The sequence below is a fragment of the Sorex fumeus genome, unplaced genomic scaffold (assembly GCF_029834395.1).
Source record: "Sorex fumeus unplaced genomic scaffold, SorFum_2.1 ptg000075l, whole genome shotgun sequence".
Lineage (NCBI taxonomy): Eukaryota > Metazoa > Chordata > Mammalia > Eulipotyphla > Soricidae > Sorex > Sorex fumeus.
In genome coordinates, this window is record NW_026606132.1 from 7,651,933 (window position 1) to 7,670,520 (window position 18,588).

Genomic DNA, 18,588 nt, shown 5'->3' on the forward strand with positions numbered 1-18,588 from the left:
ATTAAAATATCTATATATTATATATTATATTTAGAAATATATTATATATTATAAATATATTAAAGTTGTTGAAATAATAATAAATAATAATAACAGATATTATTGTTAGATGAATATTGTTCGAAGAGAGAATGAGAGGAGCAAAAACAAGTCCCAGGGTTTGGGGCCTCTTCTTCAAAACGAAGAGCAGAACGGGTTGGTTTCCAAACCTCAGCTGGTGTTCCTGATATCAGTACCTGCCTGCGGCCCACGAAGTCAGGGTCAAGTTCCCAGTACTCTCCTCAAGGTCTGGGCTCCTTCTGTCTTCCCAGAGGAACGCGTTGAAATTAGGAGTCAAACCGACTCCCTGTTCTAGAACTGCATGTAACATCATTTTGACCCAAGCCCCATAACTGAGGTTTCAGATTCCTTTGACACTGTGTGTGGGTTTCCGGGGCCAACAATGGTTCTCCTGCTTTAAAAGACAATATCGCTAAGCGCTCTTTTTAAATGCAAAAAAGAGAAATTTTAAAAAAGAGCTACCCACTTTCCTCATTCTTGCAGGTGCCCAACCCGATTGACTTGTTGGAGTGCATTTTCTGCATTCTTAATAGATAGCTAGCAGGAAATGCCTTGTATAGTCCCTGCTAGAGGGGTAGAGAATCACGAGGGAGGGGACACAACCCCCAGCCCCCGATTCGCGAGCACCGACCTGGTGTCAGGCACCTCTGATCATCACAAGGCACATTTCCCCAGTCAGTGAGGCGGGCCGGATCGCAGCCGATGGTGACGAATTAAGGTAAGGGGGAAAAAAGAGCTGGCTCTTGGCGGGGTGGAGGGGCAAGGGACCGACGGCTGGAAATTCAAGGGCCAAAGGAATCGGAGGGCACCTACGACACGCTTCGCTCCCGAAGATAAGATCTGGTCCCTCTGGGACTTTTGTTTTGACAATCGCTCCGAGTTTCCCACCCCTCCCCCAGACTGCCAGGCACTGCTCTGCCGCCGGAGGTAGGAAGCGCATTCTTGCAGGCTGACTGGCAGAGTTGCGGCTAAACTGCGCGTTAAATTCCACCTTAAAACAATCCGGCGGAAGATCGGGCACTGTTTTGAGGTCTCCCGGGAGTACGTGGTACCTTTCTGTCGGGACGGGGGCGGGGGCGAGAGGGCGTTGCAAGCGATTCTGTACTTTTTCGGAGGGTGTTTGTTTTGACTGCACAGCCGGCAAAGATTAGCCGCCTTTGGGGTATTGTCTAGGAGACACTTTTACTATCAGCAGCGGCTCGGATGCCGAAAGCTCCGAGGAAGTCCCGTCCGCTCTTCGAGTTTAAGCGTGGCAGCCTCTCCTTGGCCCCCTCCCGGCGCCCAAGCCAGCCCACCCATTTCACTCACGAGTCAAGAGACCCCTGGCCGAGGGGCTCACGTGAGGACGGAGCTGCTGGCGGGGGGCGGGGGCGGTTGGGGGTGCACCCAGAGGTGCCTCGGGAGACGGTGCTACGGAGAATTCATGAACTAAAGTGACGTTTCCCGTTTCTCTCGGGATGTTCGCGTCCCTCGGGTCCAGACTCTTTGCACCCGGGCGCCCAGCCGGTAGAATTGCTTGTGGCTGCGTTTTACCTCGGCTGTGTGTGTTCGTGCTTTTCTGGAGGCGGAATTGGGAAGAGGTAGAACTCCAGATTAATGCATCATCCCCGTTTGCCCCAGTTCGGACCTTGACGGGATGCGATTGAAATGTTGCCTCCGACTCAGCTCCACGCGTGTGCTAGAAGGGGGGGCATGAGGGAGGGCGGGGGAGGGCGGCTGCTTCCCTGACGCGAAGTCTGCGAAAGAGACAGTGTCAGCTCTGTGTCAGGACTGAGCCCGGGGAAGTGGGCGCTGGTGAGTCTTAGAATAGTTGTTAAACAGCCGTGCCTGGGGGTCAGGGGGTTCCCAAAAGAAGTACCGAGGGCATGCCGTATCTTCTGCAGACTTCCCCGGTTCCAAAGAAGCCACGTGGCTATTTGAGGCTCCTGGTTCCAATTTCTGCATCTGATGAGGGGCTAGGGCAGTAGAGAAGGAAGAACCGAAGGTTGGTTACACCTCTAACCTGGGTGGTGCCCTAAATCTGAGTTCAAATGTCAGTTCTGCTGCAGCCTAGCGGTGTGGGCTGGTTTACATAACCGTTTCCGAGCCTCAACTTGCTCATCTAGGAAATGGGGTCATCCTTGTACTTTCAGGGGCTGGAGAACTTGCTGAAACTATGGGTCTAGCTTCTGACAAAGAGGAAGTCTGCAAAGGAGTGCGTTGGGGAAGGTGCCCCCGCACACTGACTTTGCAGTTACTTTGCAATTCATAGCACCTAGGCGAGATCTCTACATCTGTGGCTATCTGAAGATATCACAGGCTTTTTTATTGAGGAATTGTTTGACGTAAAGTGCAGATTGGAGGCTTACAATGGGATGTTTGGGCACGTGGATCTAGTGCCATTAAGAATTCCCCCAGCCAATCTTCACACACTGACACCTCGGTTTTGACTTCCATCGCTGGATGATCTGGGAGGTGGGGCGGAGGGCTTAGTGGGATCAAATTAACATAAGGTCTTTGGCTTGTTTGTCTCGGGTTTTTTTTGCATAAATGTAATTTTTTTCTCTTTTGGGCCACACTCAGCAGTGCTCAGGACTTACTGCTGGCTCTGTCAGGGATCACTCCTGGTGGGACTGCAGGGGGGGCGGGTTGGGGGAGGGGATGACCATATGTGCTTGGGATGGAACCCAGGTTGGTCAGGAGCAAAGCAAGCCCCCTACCTGCTGTACTATTGTTCCAGCCCCCAAAGGTATAATGTGCTTGAGTTTCATCCATGCTGTTGTGTGTGGGTTCTTTTTATGGCAGAATCACTTTCATGGGAGGAAATATCACTGCTAGTTGATGGACATCTCAGTGATGGGCATTTGATTTACTTCCACATGGAGGAGGTGCTAATTGAATGATGTCTGAATGTGTGTGTGTGTGTGTGTGTGTGTGTGTGTGTGTGTGTGTGCCCCTATATGTTTTGTTTCTCTTAATTCTATGGAGCAAATTCTATGGAACTAGAAGTGGAATTGCTGGGTCGTCTGGTAAGCGTATGTGGAACTTGACAAGAAACTGCAGGCAAGTTTTTTTTTTTTCAAAGTGATGGGTCATGGTTTGTTTTGAAATACGGATCCAATGGAGTCAGTTTGCAGTAGTTCCTGGTTACGCTTCAAGTGGCTGCTGACAGGGGAAAACAGGTTGATAAGCTCAAAGAAAGGGCTTCTGTAGGTCACCTGAGGCAGTTCTGGGGTTCCGATAGAGAACTTTTTAGAAAGGCTTCCCTGCACACTGCCAGATCGCTTCCTAAATTAACCCCACGTAATTTGTTGACAATTCTATTAGAATCCTAAATCCAAACTGCTGAATTCACCTCCTTTCACTTCTTTTTACCGAAGAGGAATTTGAATCTCAGAGAAGCTCTGTTAACCCCCCAGTTTCTTAAACTAGGAAAACCCCCAGGCCCTCTGACTCCTTAATCTGCTATGATTTCCTTGCATTGTGCTGGCTCGGCAGGAAAGAGTGTTGAGTCGTTCAGCTATTGTCCCCTGAACGCTCTCTTGGAGCTAGGTGTTAAGGGATAAAGAAATGAATAAGAAATGGTCCCCTTGCAGGAGGATCTCTGAGACCTGTGGGAGACCGGCTAGTAAACTCCCATCATTTTCATAATAATCACAAGGATGAATAGATGGGTGTCGTTAACAGATCCCCGGGCGAGTGAGCTGGGGAGGGCGAGAGGAAAGGCAACCTCTACCTCTGCTAAAGCTCCAGTCAAGTGCCAAAGGACGGCTTCTGCCCTTCTGGAGCCTGCAGGTAGGACCCCCGAGGAGGAAAGTCAAGTTTCCAAGTAATTTAGTGAGCCGCTTTTGGGCAATTCTTTTTTTTTGGGGGGGGGGGCGTAGGGGGCAACTCTTGTGTTCCAGGCACTGGTGTGGGGAAGGAAGAGCAGTGACACCTGACCATCTACAGGGAGATTTGCATCAGTGTTACCAGAGGATATTAATATAGAAAATATGTGGGTTTTCTTCTCTGTCTTAGGAAATCTGTTTTTGTTTGCTTTGAAGCCAGACCCGGCCGTGCTGGGGTTATTGGGCGGGAGGGTGTACCATGAGTTGTGGAGGATTGAAACTTTGGTCTGCAAAGTTTAGGCTCTAGGCCCATTGATCTATCTCCCTGGCCCATATTGTATTTCAGAAATCTGTATTTGATCCCCAGTATACCAGCCTCGGAGAGATGGCTCAAAGGACAGGAGCATGTGCATTTATCTATATGCAGGAGGTCTGGTTCTATCCCTGGCACCTCGTGATTCCTCCTCTGAGTATGAGCTTGGAATAACCACAGAACCACTGTAGAGCTCAAAATGTTTTTTCCCCCCCTGGAAGGTAGAGGATATGGTTAAGTGGAAAAGTATATGCCTAGTTTTCTTCTGTTTCTGAGAATTCAGATTTGAGCTACTTTTGAGGTACCTAAGTTCAATCACTGGCACCGTACACACACACACACACACACACACACACACACACACCTGTCTTGAAGCCTTTAGGTTGGTGTCTGTTATGATCTCTAGTTTCTAGGATGTGTGGTGTGGCTGTGGGGTGCCCCATCACATGCCACAATGGTCACCCACACCTAGTAGTGCTTGGGATCGAACTTGGTTCCTTGCCCCTGCAAGATATGTGCTCTTGGGCCCTGAGTTATCTCCCTGGCTCCATCATTTTCTGGTGCTCTTTAGACAAAGAGCTCAATGGGCTGAAGCCCAGGCCTTGCATGCAGGAGGTCTGAGTTCCATGCCTGGTATTGGCACAGCATGGTTCCCTGAGCACTGAGCTGGGAGTAGCCTTCTATACTACCTGGTGGGGCTGAGGTTCTGCCGTGTTGGTCAGACAAGACGTAAACTCCCTGCTCTGCAAACTAGGACCAGTAACATCTTTTTAAAGCAAGTTCAATGGGGATTTAATTTTATACATCCATGACTGAAAAATCAAAAACTTAGAGATTAAAAAGAAACCGGTCCATTTAACAGATATTTTAACGTATTTTATGTATTGATTTTTTAAAAAAAAATATTGAATTATCATGAGATAGTTACAAGTTTTCATGCTTGGGTTACAATCACACAATGATCAAACACCCATTCCTTCACCAGTGCACACTCCCCACCACCAATATCCCCGGTATACCCCCCCCTTTCCCACCCTCCTCCTGCCTCCATGGCAGACAATTTTTCCCATACTCTCTCTCTACTTTTGGGCATTGTTTTGCTATATAGCTACATCTACACAATGGAATACTACACAGCTGTCAGGAGAGATAAAGTCACGAGCTTTGCTTATAAATGGATAGACATGGAGAGTATCATGCTAAGTGAATTGAGTCAGAAAGAGAGGGACAGACATAGAAGGACTGCACTCATTTGTGGAGTATAAAACAACATAACATGAGGCTGACACCTAAGGATAGTAGATACATGGGACAGGTAGATTGCTCCATAGCTGGAAGCCTGCCTCATGAACGAAGGGGAGAATGCAGCGGGAATAGAGAAGGGGTCACTAAGAAAATGATGGCTGGAGGAATCGGTCGAGATGGGAGATGTGTGCTGAAAGTAGATAAAGGGCCAGTAACATCTTGTTTGTGTCTTCTATAGCTTTCCCCTCCTCAGAGGCCATGGACGAAGTGGGGGATTCGACTCAGCAGTCCCAGAGTCCTGTAAAGACCGAGTGGAATTCCCGTTGCGTGATCTTCACCTACTTCCAGGGCGACATTAGCAAGGAGGTGGATGAACACTTCTCCCGAGCCCTGGGACTCAGTGTCAGCAGCCTGCAAGAGTTGAGCCCCTCGAACCACCGCCGCAGGGAGAGCCAGCAGCAGGAAGAAGTGATCCTGACCAACGGTGAGCCTGCAGACCCTGCAGACATCTGGGGAATGGAACTGCCTCCCTAGCAGGGACTGGTTTGGAGAAGGTGCTGAATGGATGTGTTTTTGCCAAAGGCGAGTCACAGTGTCTAGTGGGAAGCCACGCCCCTTTCTTAGAAGTGCAAAGTAAATATGGGGATTGTTTGGTGAAAGTGGTGACCCATTTCATTAGCTTTTTAATGCTATTACACGCTGAGTTCATGACTCAGCACACAATAGACTTTCCCAAGTGTTTGCTGGCATCATCTGTTAGGATTATTTCCAGGCTGTTTGCTATTAAGTAGAGCTGTCGAGCTTACTACTATAATTTGTTTGTTTTTTGCACCACTTCTGGCAGGGCTTAGGGCTGATTCCTGGCTCTGTGCTCAGGAGGTACTGAGCTGCTGGTGGTGGGTGGGTGGGTGGGAACCATACACAGTGCCCAGGATTAAACCAGGTGATCTGTATGCCAGGCAACTGCCTTAACCCCCCAACTATCTCTCCAGCTTCGCTCTACTATTATTACTGTTATTGGCTTGGCAGCATATAAATGCTAAAAGACTCATTTCGAAGTGGGGCTAGAGAGATAGGACAGTGAGTAGAGAACTTGCCCTTCATGCAGCTGACCCAGTTTGATCCTCAGCACCCTCTATGGTCCCCCAAAACTGCCAGCAGTGCTGGGTGTGGTGGCCCAGAAATAAAAACGTGAAGACAAATAAGAAAGTATGGCCCAGGGAGGGCCCCCTCCAACCTCCTCTCAACCAATTGTGGATGAACTGGTGAGCAATGCCAGCTGAGAGAGAAAGATGGCAGAGTCTCATCACTAGTAGCCATGGGGTGTCTGCGTTATGAGATCTTATGGGCACACCCATGAGCCACTCCGAGAGCAGCTGGTAGATCACACCCATAGCACCCCCTTGTGAAGCAATGCACCCCTTTGAGCTGTCTTCCTGGCCTTCTTTGAACATGTTTTCCTTTTTCATTTTTGGGGGGTTTGGGCCACTCCCAGTGATGTCCAGGGCCTACTCCTACTTCTGTGCTTGGAGGTTCCTCCCAGCAGTGCTCCAGGGATCATCTGATGCTGGGTCGCTGGGGTTTGAACCCCCATATGCAAAAGCAAACGAATCATGTGCTCAGCCTTGGGTTATGTCTCCAGCCTCCTATGGTAGCTGTTTCTTTCTGTTTTCTTTTCTTTTCTTTTTTCTTTTTTTGCTTTTTGGGTCACACCCAGTGGTGCACAGGAGTTACTCCTGGCTCTTCACTCAGGAATTACCTCTGGTGGTGCTCAGGGGACCATATGGGATGCTGGGAATCAAATCCGGTTCGGCTACATGCAAGGCAATGTGCTATCGCTCCAGTCCTATTTGTTGATTTTTAATTGGGGCGTGTTGGTCAATACTCCGTGGTGCTCTGTGCTCGGGGATCACCCCTGACAGTGCTCCGGCAACCATAGGTGCAGGGGATAGAACCAGGGTTAGCTGCATACAAGGCAAGTACCTTACCTATTATACTATCTCTTCAGTCCTTAAATAGGTGAAGGCTTCTGGCCTTCTATTTAAAGATAAGTATTTAAAAAGAAAAATTCTTGGGACCAGGGCTGTGACTCAGTGGTAGACCACATGCTTCTTGTGTCTGGGTTCCATCCATGGCATTGCAAAGCATTCTTACTTCACAAAAACAACTATTTCAAGAGAGCTGTGTCAAAATTTTTCTCAGCAAGCCATCTGCGTTCGCAGCAAGCCAAAATCTTTGACCTAGCAGGGGCTATGGTCTGATTATTTTTTTATAACCCCAGATAGTTCTTTTGCTTTCCTGGTTCTCTTCATACAAATAAATATGTAAAAGAACATTTAGTGACTGTATGAGGATCCAAACTTATCTCATCTGTTCCAGATGTGATTCATTTTTCCATAGATCATCATTAATATTCATTATTTTCTTCTGATTAAAAAAGGAAAATCATCCCAGTGGCTGTTAAAAATGTTCAGGGACCTAGTGACTAATGGAAAGATGGCCCAGCAGCCAGTTACCCAAAAGTCATATGGCTTCTGGTCACCTTTTTGATTTTGGGGGAGGATGTGCTGAGGGGATACAGGCCACATTCGGCAGTGCGCAGGGGCTACTTCTGGCTCTGTGCTGAAGGGTTAATTCTGTCAGGGTGCAAGGGACCATATAGGGTGCCAGAGACAATACTGGGGTTGGCAGCATGCAATACAAGTGCCTTATACCCTGTCCTATTTCTCTGGCTCTGATCACTTTTTTGAAATATTGAAACAAACAGGATCTGTTGAGTTTTTTTTTTTTTTTTGCTTTTTGGGTCACATCCGGCGATTCTCAGGGGTTATTCCTGGCTCTGCACTCAAGAATCACTCCTGGCGGGGCTCGAAGACCATCTGGGATGCTGGGAATTGAACCCGGGCTGGCCATGAGCAAGGCAAACGCCCTATCCGCTGTGCTATCGCTCCAGTCCCCGGACCTGTTGACTTTTATTTTTTTTTTAATTTTTTTTTTTTGCTTTTTTTTTTGGGTCACACCCGGCGATGCTCTGGGGTTACTCCTGGCTCATGCACTCAGGAATTGCTCCTGGCGGTGCTCAGGGGACCATATGGGGAGCTGGGAATCGAACCTGTGTCGGTCATGTTGGCTGTGTGCAAGGCAAACGCCCTACTCGCTATGCTATCACTCCAGCCCCTCTGTTGACTTTTAAAGCTCTTCCCTTACTGATGAAGAATAAGGTTGAAGGGGGCTGGATAGAGATAGTACAGCAGTGAGGGCGCTTGGCTTTGCATATGGCTAACCTGGGTTGGATCCCTAGCACACCAAGCCTGCCTGCCAGGAATAGTTCATGAGTATAGAGCCAGGAGTAATCCCTGAGCATTGGTAGGTGTGGCTTTCCCTCAAAAAAAAACCCAAAGGACAACAACAAAACCAGGGCCGGAGAGATTATAGTACAGCAGGGGCTTGACTTGCACCAGGACAGCATGGGTTCGATTCCTAGCATCCCATGTGGTCCCCGAGCACTGTGAAGAATAATTCCTGAAAGCAGAGCCAGGAGTAACTTCTGCTCATCATTGGGTGTGAGCCAAAAACCAAAAACGAAAGGAAAACTAAAAAGGTTGGGAGCCAGAGAAATAGATCAGCATGTAGAACATTATTAGCCTTGTACATGGCTGGCCTGGGTTTCACATCTAGCACCCCATGTGGTCACCCAAGCCTGCCAGGGGAATCCCTGAGCACTACTGGTTGTGGCCCAAAAACCAAAAAAGAAAGAAAAAAGAAAAGAAATGACTTGAAGCCTTAATCCCATTGGAGGCTGCAAAACATCCTCCCGCCCTCCCTCTCATCACCCCTAGAAGGAACTTAACGTGTTTTCAAGTCTCACAGTTCTGCCTTTGCTCTCTGGATCTGGACAGGCAGTTGCAGCCCATTTGTGAGATTCACTTTTGCAGGATTTGCTTGTCTCCTAGAACTTCTCAGGTCCGAGTAAGTAAACATGCGGAAGGGGATGAGGGCATCGTGGATGGAAAGAACCATGTGGAGTCATGGTTTAAATGGACACAGGGGGGTGGTGGAGAGAGAAAGACACAGAGAGAGACAGAGTGTGTGTCTCAGATGATATCCAAGAGTGGGCTGGGTAATTCGCACCAGGGATGGGAGTCACACATCTTGAACCACTTAGGATGCCCACAGGTGCTAAGAGCCCACGAAAGTGGCAAGTGACATACAGAGAATAAGTGACTCCTGGGAGGGATTGACACCCCTCTTTGTGCTCAGACATCTCTGGCCACCTGGACTCTTGCTTGCTTTGATTTAGTCCTGAATGTATTAGCTTGGATTCATTATAATCTCTCCTTTGTGAGGCTGGAGCGATAGTACAGCTGGTAGGGCATTTGCCTTGCATGCGGCTGACCCAGGTTCAATTCCCAGCATCCCATATGGTCCCCTGAGCACCTGCCAGGAGTGATTCATGAGTGCAGAGCCAGGAATACCCCCTGAGCATTGTCGGTGTAACCCAAAACCAAAATCATCATCATCATCATCATCATCATCATCATCATCTCTCCTTTGGAAGTACCCTCAACCCATAGGCCCTCACTTCCTCTATCCTGCCTTTCTACCTGTTAACTTTACTTTGCACCTTTAAATGAAACCTCCATCCAGAGGGGTCACTCCTGGCAGTGTTCGGGGACTATGAGGCTCCAGAGATTGTCAGGGCAGAACTACATGCAGTATAAAGCACCTTAACCTCTTTGCTATTTCTCTAGCCCCCAAATCAAACTCTTTTATTTATTTATTTATTTAAATTATTTTTCTGTCACACCCAGCTCTGCACTCAGGAATTACTCCTGGCGGTGCTCGGTGGACCATATGGGATGCTGGGAATCGAACCTGGGTCAGCCACGTGCAGGTATAGCCCTACCCGCCGTGTTATCGCTCCAGCTCCCAAACCAAACTCTTTTGTTTTCTTTTTGGGTCACACCCAGCATTGCATATTGGTTACTCCTGGCTCATGCACTCAGAAATTACTTTTGGCGGTGCTCGGGGATGCTGGGATCGAACCCTGGTTGGCTGAGTGCAAGGCAAACACCCTACCCTCTGTGCTATTGCTCCAGCCTCCAAATTCTTAGTGTGCACCTCATCCTGTTCCATCAGTCTCCCCACGTCTATAAATGGCTTTCTAATTCATAGTCCAGAGCCAACCCTATGGAAAATCCAGTAAGTTGTACTTGACTGCTCCACCCAGGATCTGACACTAATACCCACCTTTGCTACTCTCACTGGATCTTTAGAAGCCACTGTCCCCTGGATGATGGCCATGATCCCCTCATGAGGCTTTCCATTTCTGCCCTGGCTTCCCTGGGTTTCTTCTCCACTGGGCAGTAAGAATGGCAGGGTGGAAATGAGCAGCTTGCCTCATCCTTCTCTCTAGAGCCTTCCACTAACCATCTGCTCCACCTCTCTTGCATTGCTATTGGTTGTGGGGGCCACCTAGTGGTGTTCTGGGGACTATGCAGTGCCAGGGATTGAATGGCGACAGGGCGGGGGGCACCTGGGAGGTAACTGTTCCTCTCTTGAATGACATCCCCAGCCCAAATCCAGATTCAGAGCCTTGAATGGGAGGCCCATCCTCAGTTGGGGCCACCTCTTATCTTTCTTTTTTTCCCATTTTTATTTTATTTTTTGACTTTTGGTTCACAGCTGCCGATGCTCAGGGGTTATTCCTGACTCCACTCAGGAATTACTCCTGGCGGTGCTCAGGGGACCATAAAGAATGCCGGGAATCAAACCTGGGTCAGCTGCGTGCAAGGCAAACGCCTTACCTGCTGTACTATCTCTGCAGCCCTGTCTTTCTTTCTTTTCTTCTCCCACCCGCCAGCTAGACTGAATTTCAGGGCAGCAAGCGCTGGGTCTGTTAACTGCTGCTTCCAAGTCCTCATCCCAGGAGCAGGAGAGATAGAATAGATTAAGGCACTTGCCTTGCATGAGAACTAGCCCATATGGCACCTCATAATGGTTCCCTGAATGCTGCCAGGAGTGATCCCTGAGCACAGAGTCAGGAGTAAACCCCGAATACTGCCAGGTGGCCCACAGACAAAACAAAGAATTCTGATGCTCAGACATAGAGGCCAGAGCTGGGTTGAAGGAATATGGGATGGCCTTTATTGCTGGAGCGATAGCATAGCTGGTAGGGCGTTTGCCTTGCACGCGGCTGACCCGGGCTACCCGGGTTTGATTCCTCCGCCCCTCTCAGAGAGCCCGGCAAGCTACCGAGAGTATCGCACCCACATGGCAAAGCCTGGCAAGCTATCCACGACGCATTCAATATGCCAAAAACAGTACCAACAAGTCTCACAATGGAGACATTACTGGTGCCCACTCAAACAAATCGATGAACAATGGGAGGACAGTGCTACAGTGCTACAGTGATTTTTCCTGGAACTGTAGCCCCTCTTCCAGGAGGGAATAACAACAGCTTCACCAGTTACCTTTTCTGAAAGCCCTAAGGTCTATTTATTTATTTATTTATTTTTTTAGTTGACCCGGCAATGCACAGGGGTTACTCCTGGCTCTGCATTCAGGAATATCGCCTGGTGGTGCTCAGGCAACCATATGGGATTCTGGGAATCGAACCTGGGTCAGCCACGTGCAATGTAAACACCCTACCCGCTGTGCTATAGCTCCAGCCCCCCTAAGGTCCATTTATTTATTTATTTATTTATTTATTTATTTTTATTAGTGAATCACCATAAGGTACAGTTAAAGGCTTACATACTTTCGTGCTTGCATTTCAGTCATACAATGATCGAGTACCCATCCCTCTACCAATGCCCATTTTCTACCACCAATGGTCCCAGCATCTCTCCTACCACCTCCATCCTGTCCCCTCCACCCCTCCCCGTCTCTGTGGCAGGGCATTTCCTCTTGCTCTCTCTCTCCTCTAAGGTCCTTTTAAAAGGATGCTCTATTACATGCCAAGAAAGCAGCAGTTGTGTTTTCCTTTCTGAAGTGTGGCCAGTTTCAGTGCTACCTCCCAGATCTGGACAACGCACAGTCCACCGAACACCAGTAGGTGTCATTCCCGAACAAGGAGCCAGGAATAGACTCAGCCCAACAAGGTGTGACCTGTGACCCTCCTGTATCCCCTCCCCCCCAAATAAAAGCAACTTTGATTTGGGAAAAGCAGTCAGTAGATTTGATGGTGTTTCCTAGTTACACAGGCCTCCAGGCTTGTCCTTTGCCTATTGGCTTGACCCACTCAGTCAGCCGAGTGTGTCTGAGTAGGAAAGGATGGAGGCAAATGACAGTGATGAATGACAGCTTTTCTCCCAGGGACACTGGCCTGCACTTGGCCTGCACAGAGGATGCTAAGAGACATGAAAGACTGCTTATGGATTTTCCTTTCCTTTTTTTTTTTTTTTTGTTTTTGGGTCACACCTGGTGATGCTTAGGGGTTACTCCTGACTCTGCACTCAGGAATTACTCCAGGTTTGCGGGACCATATGGGGTGCCGGGGATGGAACCTGGGTCGGCCACATGCTAGGCAACCGCTCACCTGCTGTACTATCACCCCGATCCCCGTTTGCAATATTTTCATGGTGAAAAATTGTCACTGTCCTGTCCTCCCGTTTGTTCATCGATTTTGCTCGAGCGGGCCCAGTAACGTCTCCATTTTGAGACTTGTTGTTACTGTGTTTGGCATATCGAATACATCACGGGTAGCTTGCCAGGCTTTGCCATGTGGGCGAGATACTCTTGGAAGCTTGCAGGGCTCTCCGAGAGGGGTGGAGGAATCGAACCCGGCTCGCCCGGGCTGGCTGTGCGCAAGGCAAATGCCCTACCACTGTGCTATTGCTCCAGCCTGCAATGGTGAAAAATAAGCCTTAAAATAGCATGTGAGTACAGTGGGTAGGGGGTGCTTGCCTTGCACATGACTAACCTGGGTTGGATCCCCAGCAACCCATCTGGTCCTCTGTGTATGCCAGCAGGAGTGATCCCTGGACCCAGAGCCAGGAGTAAGTCCTGAACACAGCCAGATGTGACCCAAAACTGTAGAAATGATTAGGTGAGAGGCCAGGGAGTTATCCTCAAGGACTGAAACACATTTGGCATGTGGGAGCCCTGGAATTGAACTCCAGCATTGAAACCTGAGCACTGCAGGGCATGGTCCTCTAAGATGGATAAGGGTTGGAGAGTTGGTACTGGTTTAAGGCACTTTCCTTGCATGCTGCCAGGCGGGCTTCAGGCCCTGACTCTGTATGTGGTCCCGTGAAAACTGCTCCGTGTGACCCAAAATCCTCCCTCACCAAAATAGAAATCTATCAATCATCAGGAGGAAATGCAACTACTATATCGAAGACAATTCACAAACACCTAACAAATCTTTTCCATCTGTCTTTCCTAGAGACGGACCTGGCTCCCAATCAGTGGCGTTTCTCTTCTCCGTGGACAAAGCCCCACCCAGAAGCCAACTTTGGAAACGGTGATACCAACGGCAGCGTGGATGTATTTGAGCCCGTGGCTGTGAACCCGTACCCGATAACCACGACTAGGAGCCCGCTGTCTCAGCCCGACCAGCCGTGGCAGTCGCCCACCCTCCCCTATTCCAACTCCCTTGATCTCACCTACCCTTCTGCCTTCTCTGTCCCTGAGGCCCTGGTGCCGGTGCCAGAGCCCCAGCAGGAAGAGAAATGTGAGTCCCTCATAAGTTTCCTCCAGCAAGACAGAAGCATAGCCCTTCCTCAGCAACCAGTCTCCTCCATCTCCTGGGAGGACGGCTACATGGCCCACACAGCTGGAGGCTCAGGATTACACTTCAACTTGCCTCCCAGCTCCAGCTCTGCTCAGCGTAAGGAAATGCCTTCAGCTACTTGGTTGCGTTGACTGCACCTGGTTTGCAAAGCTTCGTGTGTGTGTATGTGTGTGTGTGTGGGTGGGTGGGTGGGGAATGGAATGTTCTGCTTAAGCCTTCCCTTATATCCCTACATCTCTCAGGCATCATTAACATTCATGGTGCGTGGGTATCAGCCAGCTAGCCAATGGACATGGCCCAGAATAGTCACTCTAGTATGGTTCTCTTTGGCTCCCGGGGCCATGCCTTAAGGGCTACTCTTGACTCTGTCCTCGGGGTTTGCTCCTAGTGGTGCTTGGGAGGGGAGGATATCATGTAGTGCTAGGGATTGAACCCGGGGCCTCCTGCATGCGAAGCATGTGTTCCGCTCCTAGAGCTATCTCTTACCCTAGTCTGTTGATTTAGATGTACCCTAGAAACACAGGAACCAGTACCTAAAATTATAAGGTACTCCCCCCCCTTCACTGTGAGCCATGAAATAGTACAGTTGTAATTTGTTTTTGTTTTTGTTTTTGTTTTTGCCACATCTGACGATGTTCGGGGCTTACGACTGGCTCTACACGTAGCAATTACTCCTGGTGGTACTTGGGGGACCATGTGGAATGCCGGGGATCGGACCCTGGTCAGCTGCATGCAAGGCAAGTGCCCTGCCCGCTCTATTATCACTCCAGCCCAAGAGTGCAGTTGTAAAAAGGAATTCTGGGGTATGCATATAGATGCAAATACTGTCCTCCAAACACGTTGGCAACTTGCAAGCTCCTGGGCAAAAACAAGGGCATTAACAAGGGCAATCTAAAGCAACCATGTGCTCCGTATCAAGATTCAAAACAGCTGTAGTGACAGCCCCATTGCTGCCAGGGACACCTGATTGGCTGTGTTGGTACCCCTGCTCCCTGACTACCGGCCCGTCTCTTGCACCAATGGCCCCTTTATACTCATCTCCTTCTTCATTCACTCACCCTTCATTCATTCATGCCTACTCCACACAAAATAGTTATTCCCCCAAAGCAAGACTGCATATTTTGTAAACAGATGGGGAAAAGTTGGTCAAGTACCTTCCGCCTGGACTTCAGCAACCTAGTCTACTGCAAGATTTGCTTTTCATGTGAACTGAAAATAATTTATACTCTCCCCCCCCCTTTTTCTTGAATCATTGTAAATCACAAAGTTACAAAAATATTTATGTTTGAGTTTCAGATGTACATTATTCCAACACTAATCCCTTCACCGGTGTCCCCAGTTTTCCCTCCTGCACCCTAGTCTGCTTCTGTGGCTGGCACTCCCTCCCCTTGTCCTAGGGTTCCCTTCCATAACTTATCCTCTCCACCCCCACCTCTACCCCAGTGCCAAGCTTCCTACTGAAGACCAGTTCTCCTGCTCTTCGTCTCTATTGCCATTGGGCATTTTGATATTCCCCTAGTAAGTTTCTTATATCCCACATGTGAAGAGATCATTTTGAGTCTGTTTCTCTCCCTCTGGCTAATTTCACTCAACATGAAAATCTCCAGATCCACATCGCAGCAAGTTGCATGGCTTTACCTTTTTTTGCAGTCAAATAATATTCCCTTGGGTATATGTACCATAATTTCTTTTTGTTTAATAACAAATTAACATTTTATTTATATTAAATGCTCTATGTCTAATCAGGTATTTCTTTTTCTTACACCCTGAGAGATTTTTTATTATTATATTTTACTTATTATTTTATTCATTTTTTAAAATCGAATCACCATAAATACAGTTACAAGGTTGTTCATGGTTGGGTCTCAGTCATACAATGTTCCAATATTAAACCCTTCACCAGTGTACATTTCCCACCATCAATATCCCTACTTTCCCTCCCTCCCACCCTCATACAATAGTTCTTTATCCACTCATCTGTCCAGGAGAATTTGGGTTATTTCCATATTTAGGCTATTGTACATAGTGTTGCAATGAATACAGGAATGCCAATGTCTTTTCTGCATTGTGCTTTTAGGTTCTTGGGGTATATTTCCAGGGTATAATTGCTGGGTCATATGGAAGCTCAATTCCTAGCTTTTTGACGAATGTCCATATTCTCTTCCAAAAAGGCCGGAACAGTCACTATTCCCACCAGCTGTGTTTTCCCTTTCCCTCACCAACACTGGTTGTTTCTTTTGAGAAATTCCGGTCTCTGTGGTGTGAGTTGAGATCTCATTATGGTTTTGATTTGTATTTCCCTGATGATTAGTGATATAGAGCATTTTTCCATATGCTTTTTTGGCCATTTGTATTTCTTCTTTGAAGTTCCCGTTCATCACTTCTCCTCATTTTTGATAGGGTTGGATGTTTTTTTTTTGTAGAGTTCTACCAGTGCTTTATATATCTTGGATATTAACCCCTTTGTTGGATGAATGGTGGTCAAATAATACCTCCCAGTCTGTGAGCTGTCTTTGTATTCTGGTCATCATTTTCTTTGAGGTACAGAAACTTCTTAGTTTAATGTAGTCTCATTTGTTTATCTTTGCTTCTACTTGCTTGGTCAGTGGTGTTTCATCCTTAAGGATGCCTCTAACCGCAATGTCATGGAGAGTTCTGCTTGTATTTTCCTCTATATAACTCGTGGATTCAGATCTGATATCTAGGTCTTTAACCCACTTTTTTGCAGTATTTATTTATTTAGAAACAGTTTCAATTAAATCGCGGTGAGATACACAGTTACAAAGCTGTTCATGATTGGGTTTCAGTTATATAATGTAACAACACCTCTCCCTTCACCAGTATACATTTCCCACCACCAATGTCCCCAGTTTCCCTCCTACCACCCCCCGCACTACCTACCTCTATGTCAGGCACTTTTCTTCTCTGTCTCTGTTGTCTCTTTCTGTCTCTCTATTTCTCTGTTTCTCTGTCTGTCTGCCTCTGTCTCTCTCTGTCTCTCTCCTCTCTCTCTCTCTCTCTCTCTCTCTCTCTCTCTCTCTCTCTCTCTCTCTCTCTCCCCCTCCTCCCCACTTTGGGCATTGTGGTTTACAGTACAGATACTGAAAGGTTATATATATCCCTTAACCTACTTTCAACACTTTCAGTTCTTGTCCAAAGCGATCATTTCCAATTATAATTGTCATATTGGTCCCTTTTCTACCCTGATTGCCTTCCCCTCCCACACACTTGTGGCAAACTTCCAACCATTGACCAGTCCTAGCCCCTATTTTCCCTGGCCTTGGATATTAATCTCATACTATTTTTTAATATCCCACAAATGAATGCAGTCATTCTCTATCTGTCCCTCTCCTGATTCATTTCACTCTCCATGTCCAACTATTTTAAACAAATTTCATGACTTTATTTTTCCTAACAGCCTTTTGCAGTATCTAAATGCTTCAGTGAAATGAGCTGAGGAACTACCTCAAGTAGCTGGAGCACATGCTTGCATTCTGGAGCCCAGAATTTGATGCTGGTACTTCACGGTCCCTGAGCCCCACCAAAAGTGACCCTAGAGCACTGAGGCAAGAGTAGCCCTCAAAAATTACTTGATGTGACTCAATAAATAAAAACCAAAATAAAAATAAACCTCAAGTTTGCAATGAAAGGAGCTCTATTCAAAAACACTATTTTACCAAGCATTTTTATTAAAAGGCAGAAAAAGCTCTCTAATAAAAGATAAATGAAAAATTAGGTGTGTCTCACCTAATTATTTGGTATTGAAAAGCCAAAGATTTATATGAATTCAAACTGGTTGTGATTGTTAATTATAATTCTTGATGTGATATAGCCTACTTTCAATTACTAATGTTAATGAACACATCATTGAAGAATATATGTTTCCAAGGTTCTAATCAGTCCAATTTTTGTCTGGTGTTTGTTTTTGTTTTGGGGTTACCCATGGTACTCGAGAGTTGCTCTGGGCATGTGTGCAACTCTCCGCACTGTCTCTCCAACACTGTCAGTCTGGCTTCAGGTCGATCCCTAGGCCAGTCCTGGTCTAGTGCTCAGGGTTGGCTCCTGATTTGCAATGGAGACCATGCAGTGCTGGGGGTCGAACCTGGAGCTCCAGCATGCAAAGATTGTGTTCCAGTCCACTGAGCTATGTCCTTGGCCTTCATCCATCTGGAATTGTTTTTATTATTTGTTTAGGGACCACACTGGGCTGTTACTTCTGGCTCTGTGTTTAGGGATAACGCCTGGAGGTGTTCAAAGGACCACATAGCCAGGGCAGCACCTTGCCAGTTATACTATCTCTTTGGCCATCAACATGGCTTTTAAGATTAGGTTTCATGGGGAAAAAGATCTAATGACTAATACATAAGAAAATGGATTTTTATTTGAGACAAAATATTCTTGCAACAATCCAAATGGTAAATAAA

The 18,588-nt window shown here is 47.4% G+C and overlaps 1 protein-coding gene across 1 annotated transcript; it reads left to right on the forward strand.

Annotated features, from left to right (window-relative positions):
• Positions 1 to 747: 747 nt before the first annotated feature.
• Positions 748 to 15,100, forward strand: VGLL1 (vestigial like family member 1). The gene is made up of 5 exons (XM_056130243.1): positions 748 to 778; positions 5,666 to 5,911; positions 13,817 to 14,260; positions 14,830 to 14,875; positions 14,980 to 15,100. The coding sequence occupies exons 2-5, from the start codon at positions 5,686 to 5,688 to the stop codon at positions 15,098 to 15,100; spliced, it is 837 nt and encodes a 278-aa protein (XP_055986218.1). The 5' UTR covers positions 748 to 778; positions 5,666 to 5,685.
• The last annotated feature ends 3,488 nt before the right edge of the window (positions 15,101 to 18,588 follow it).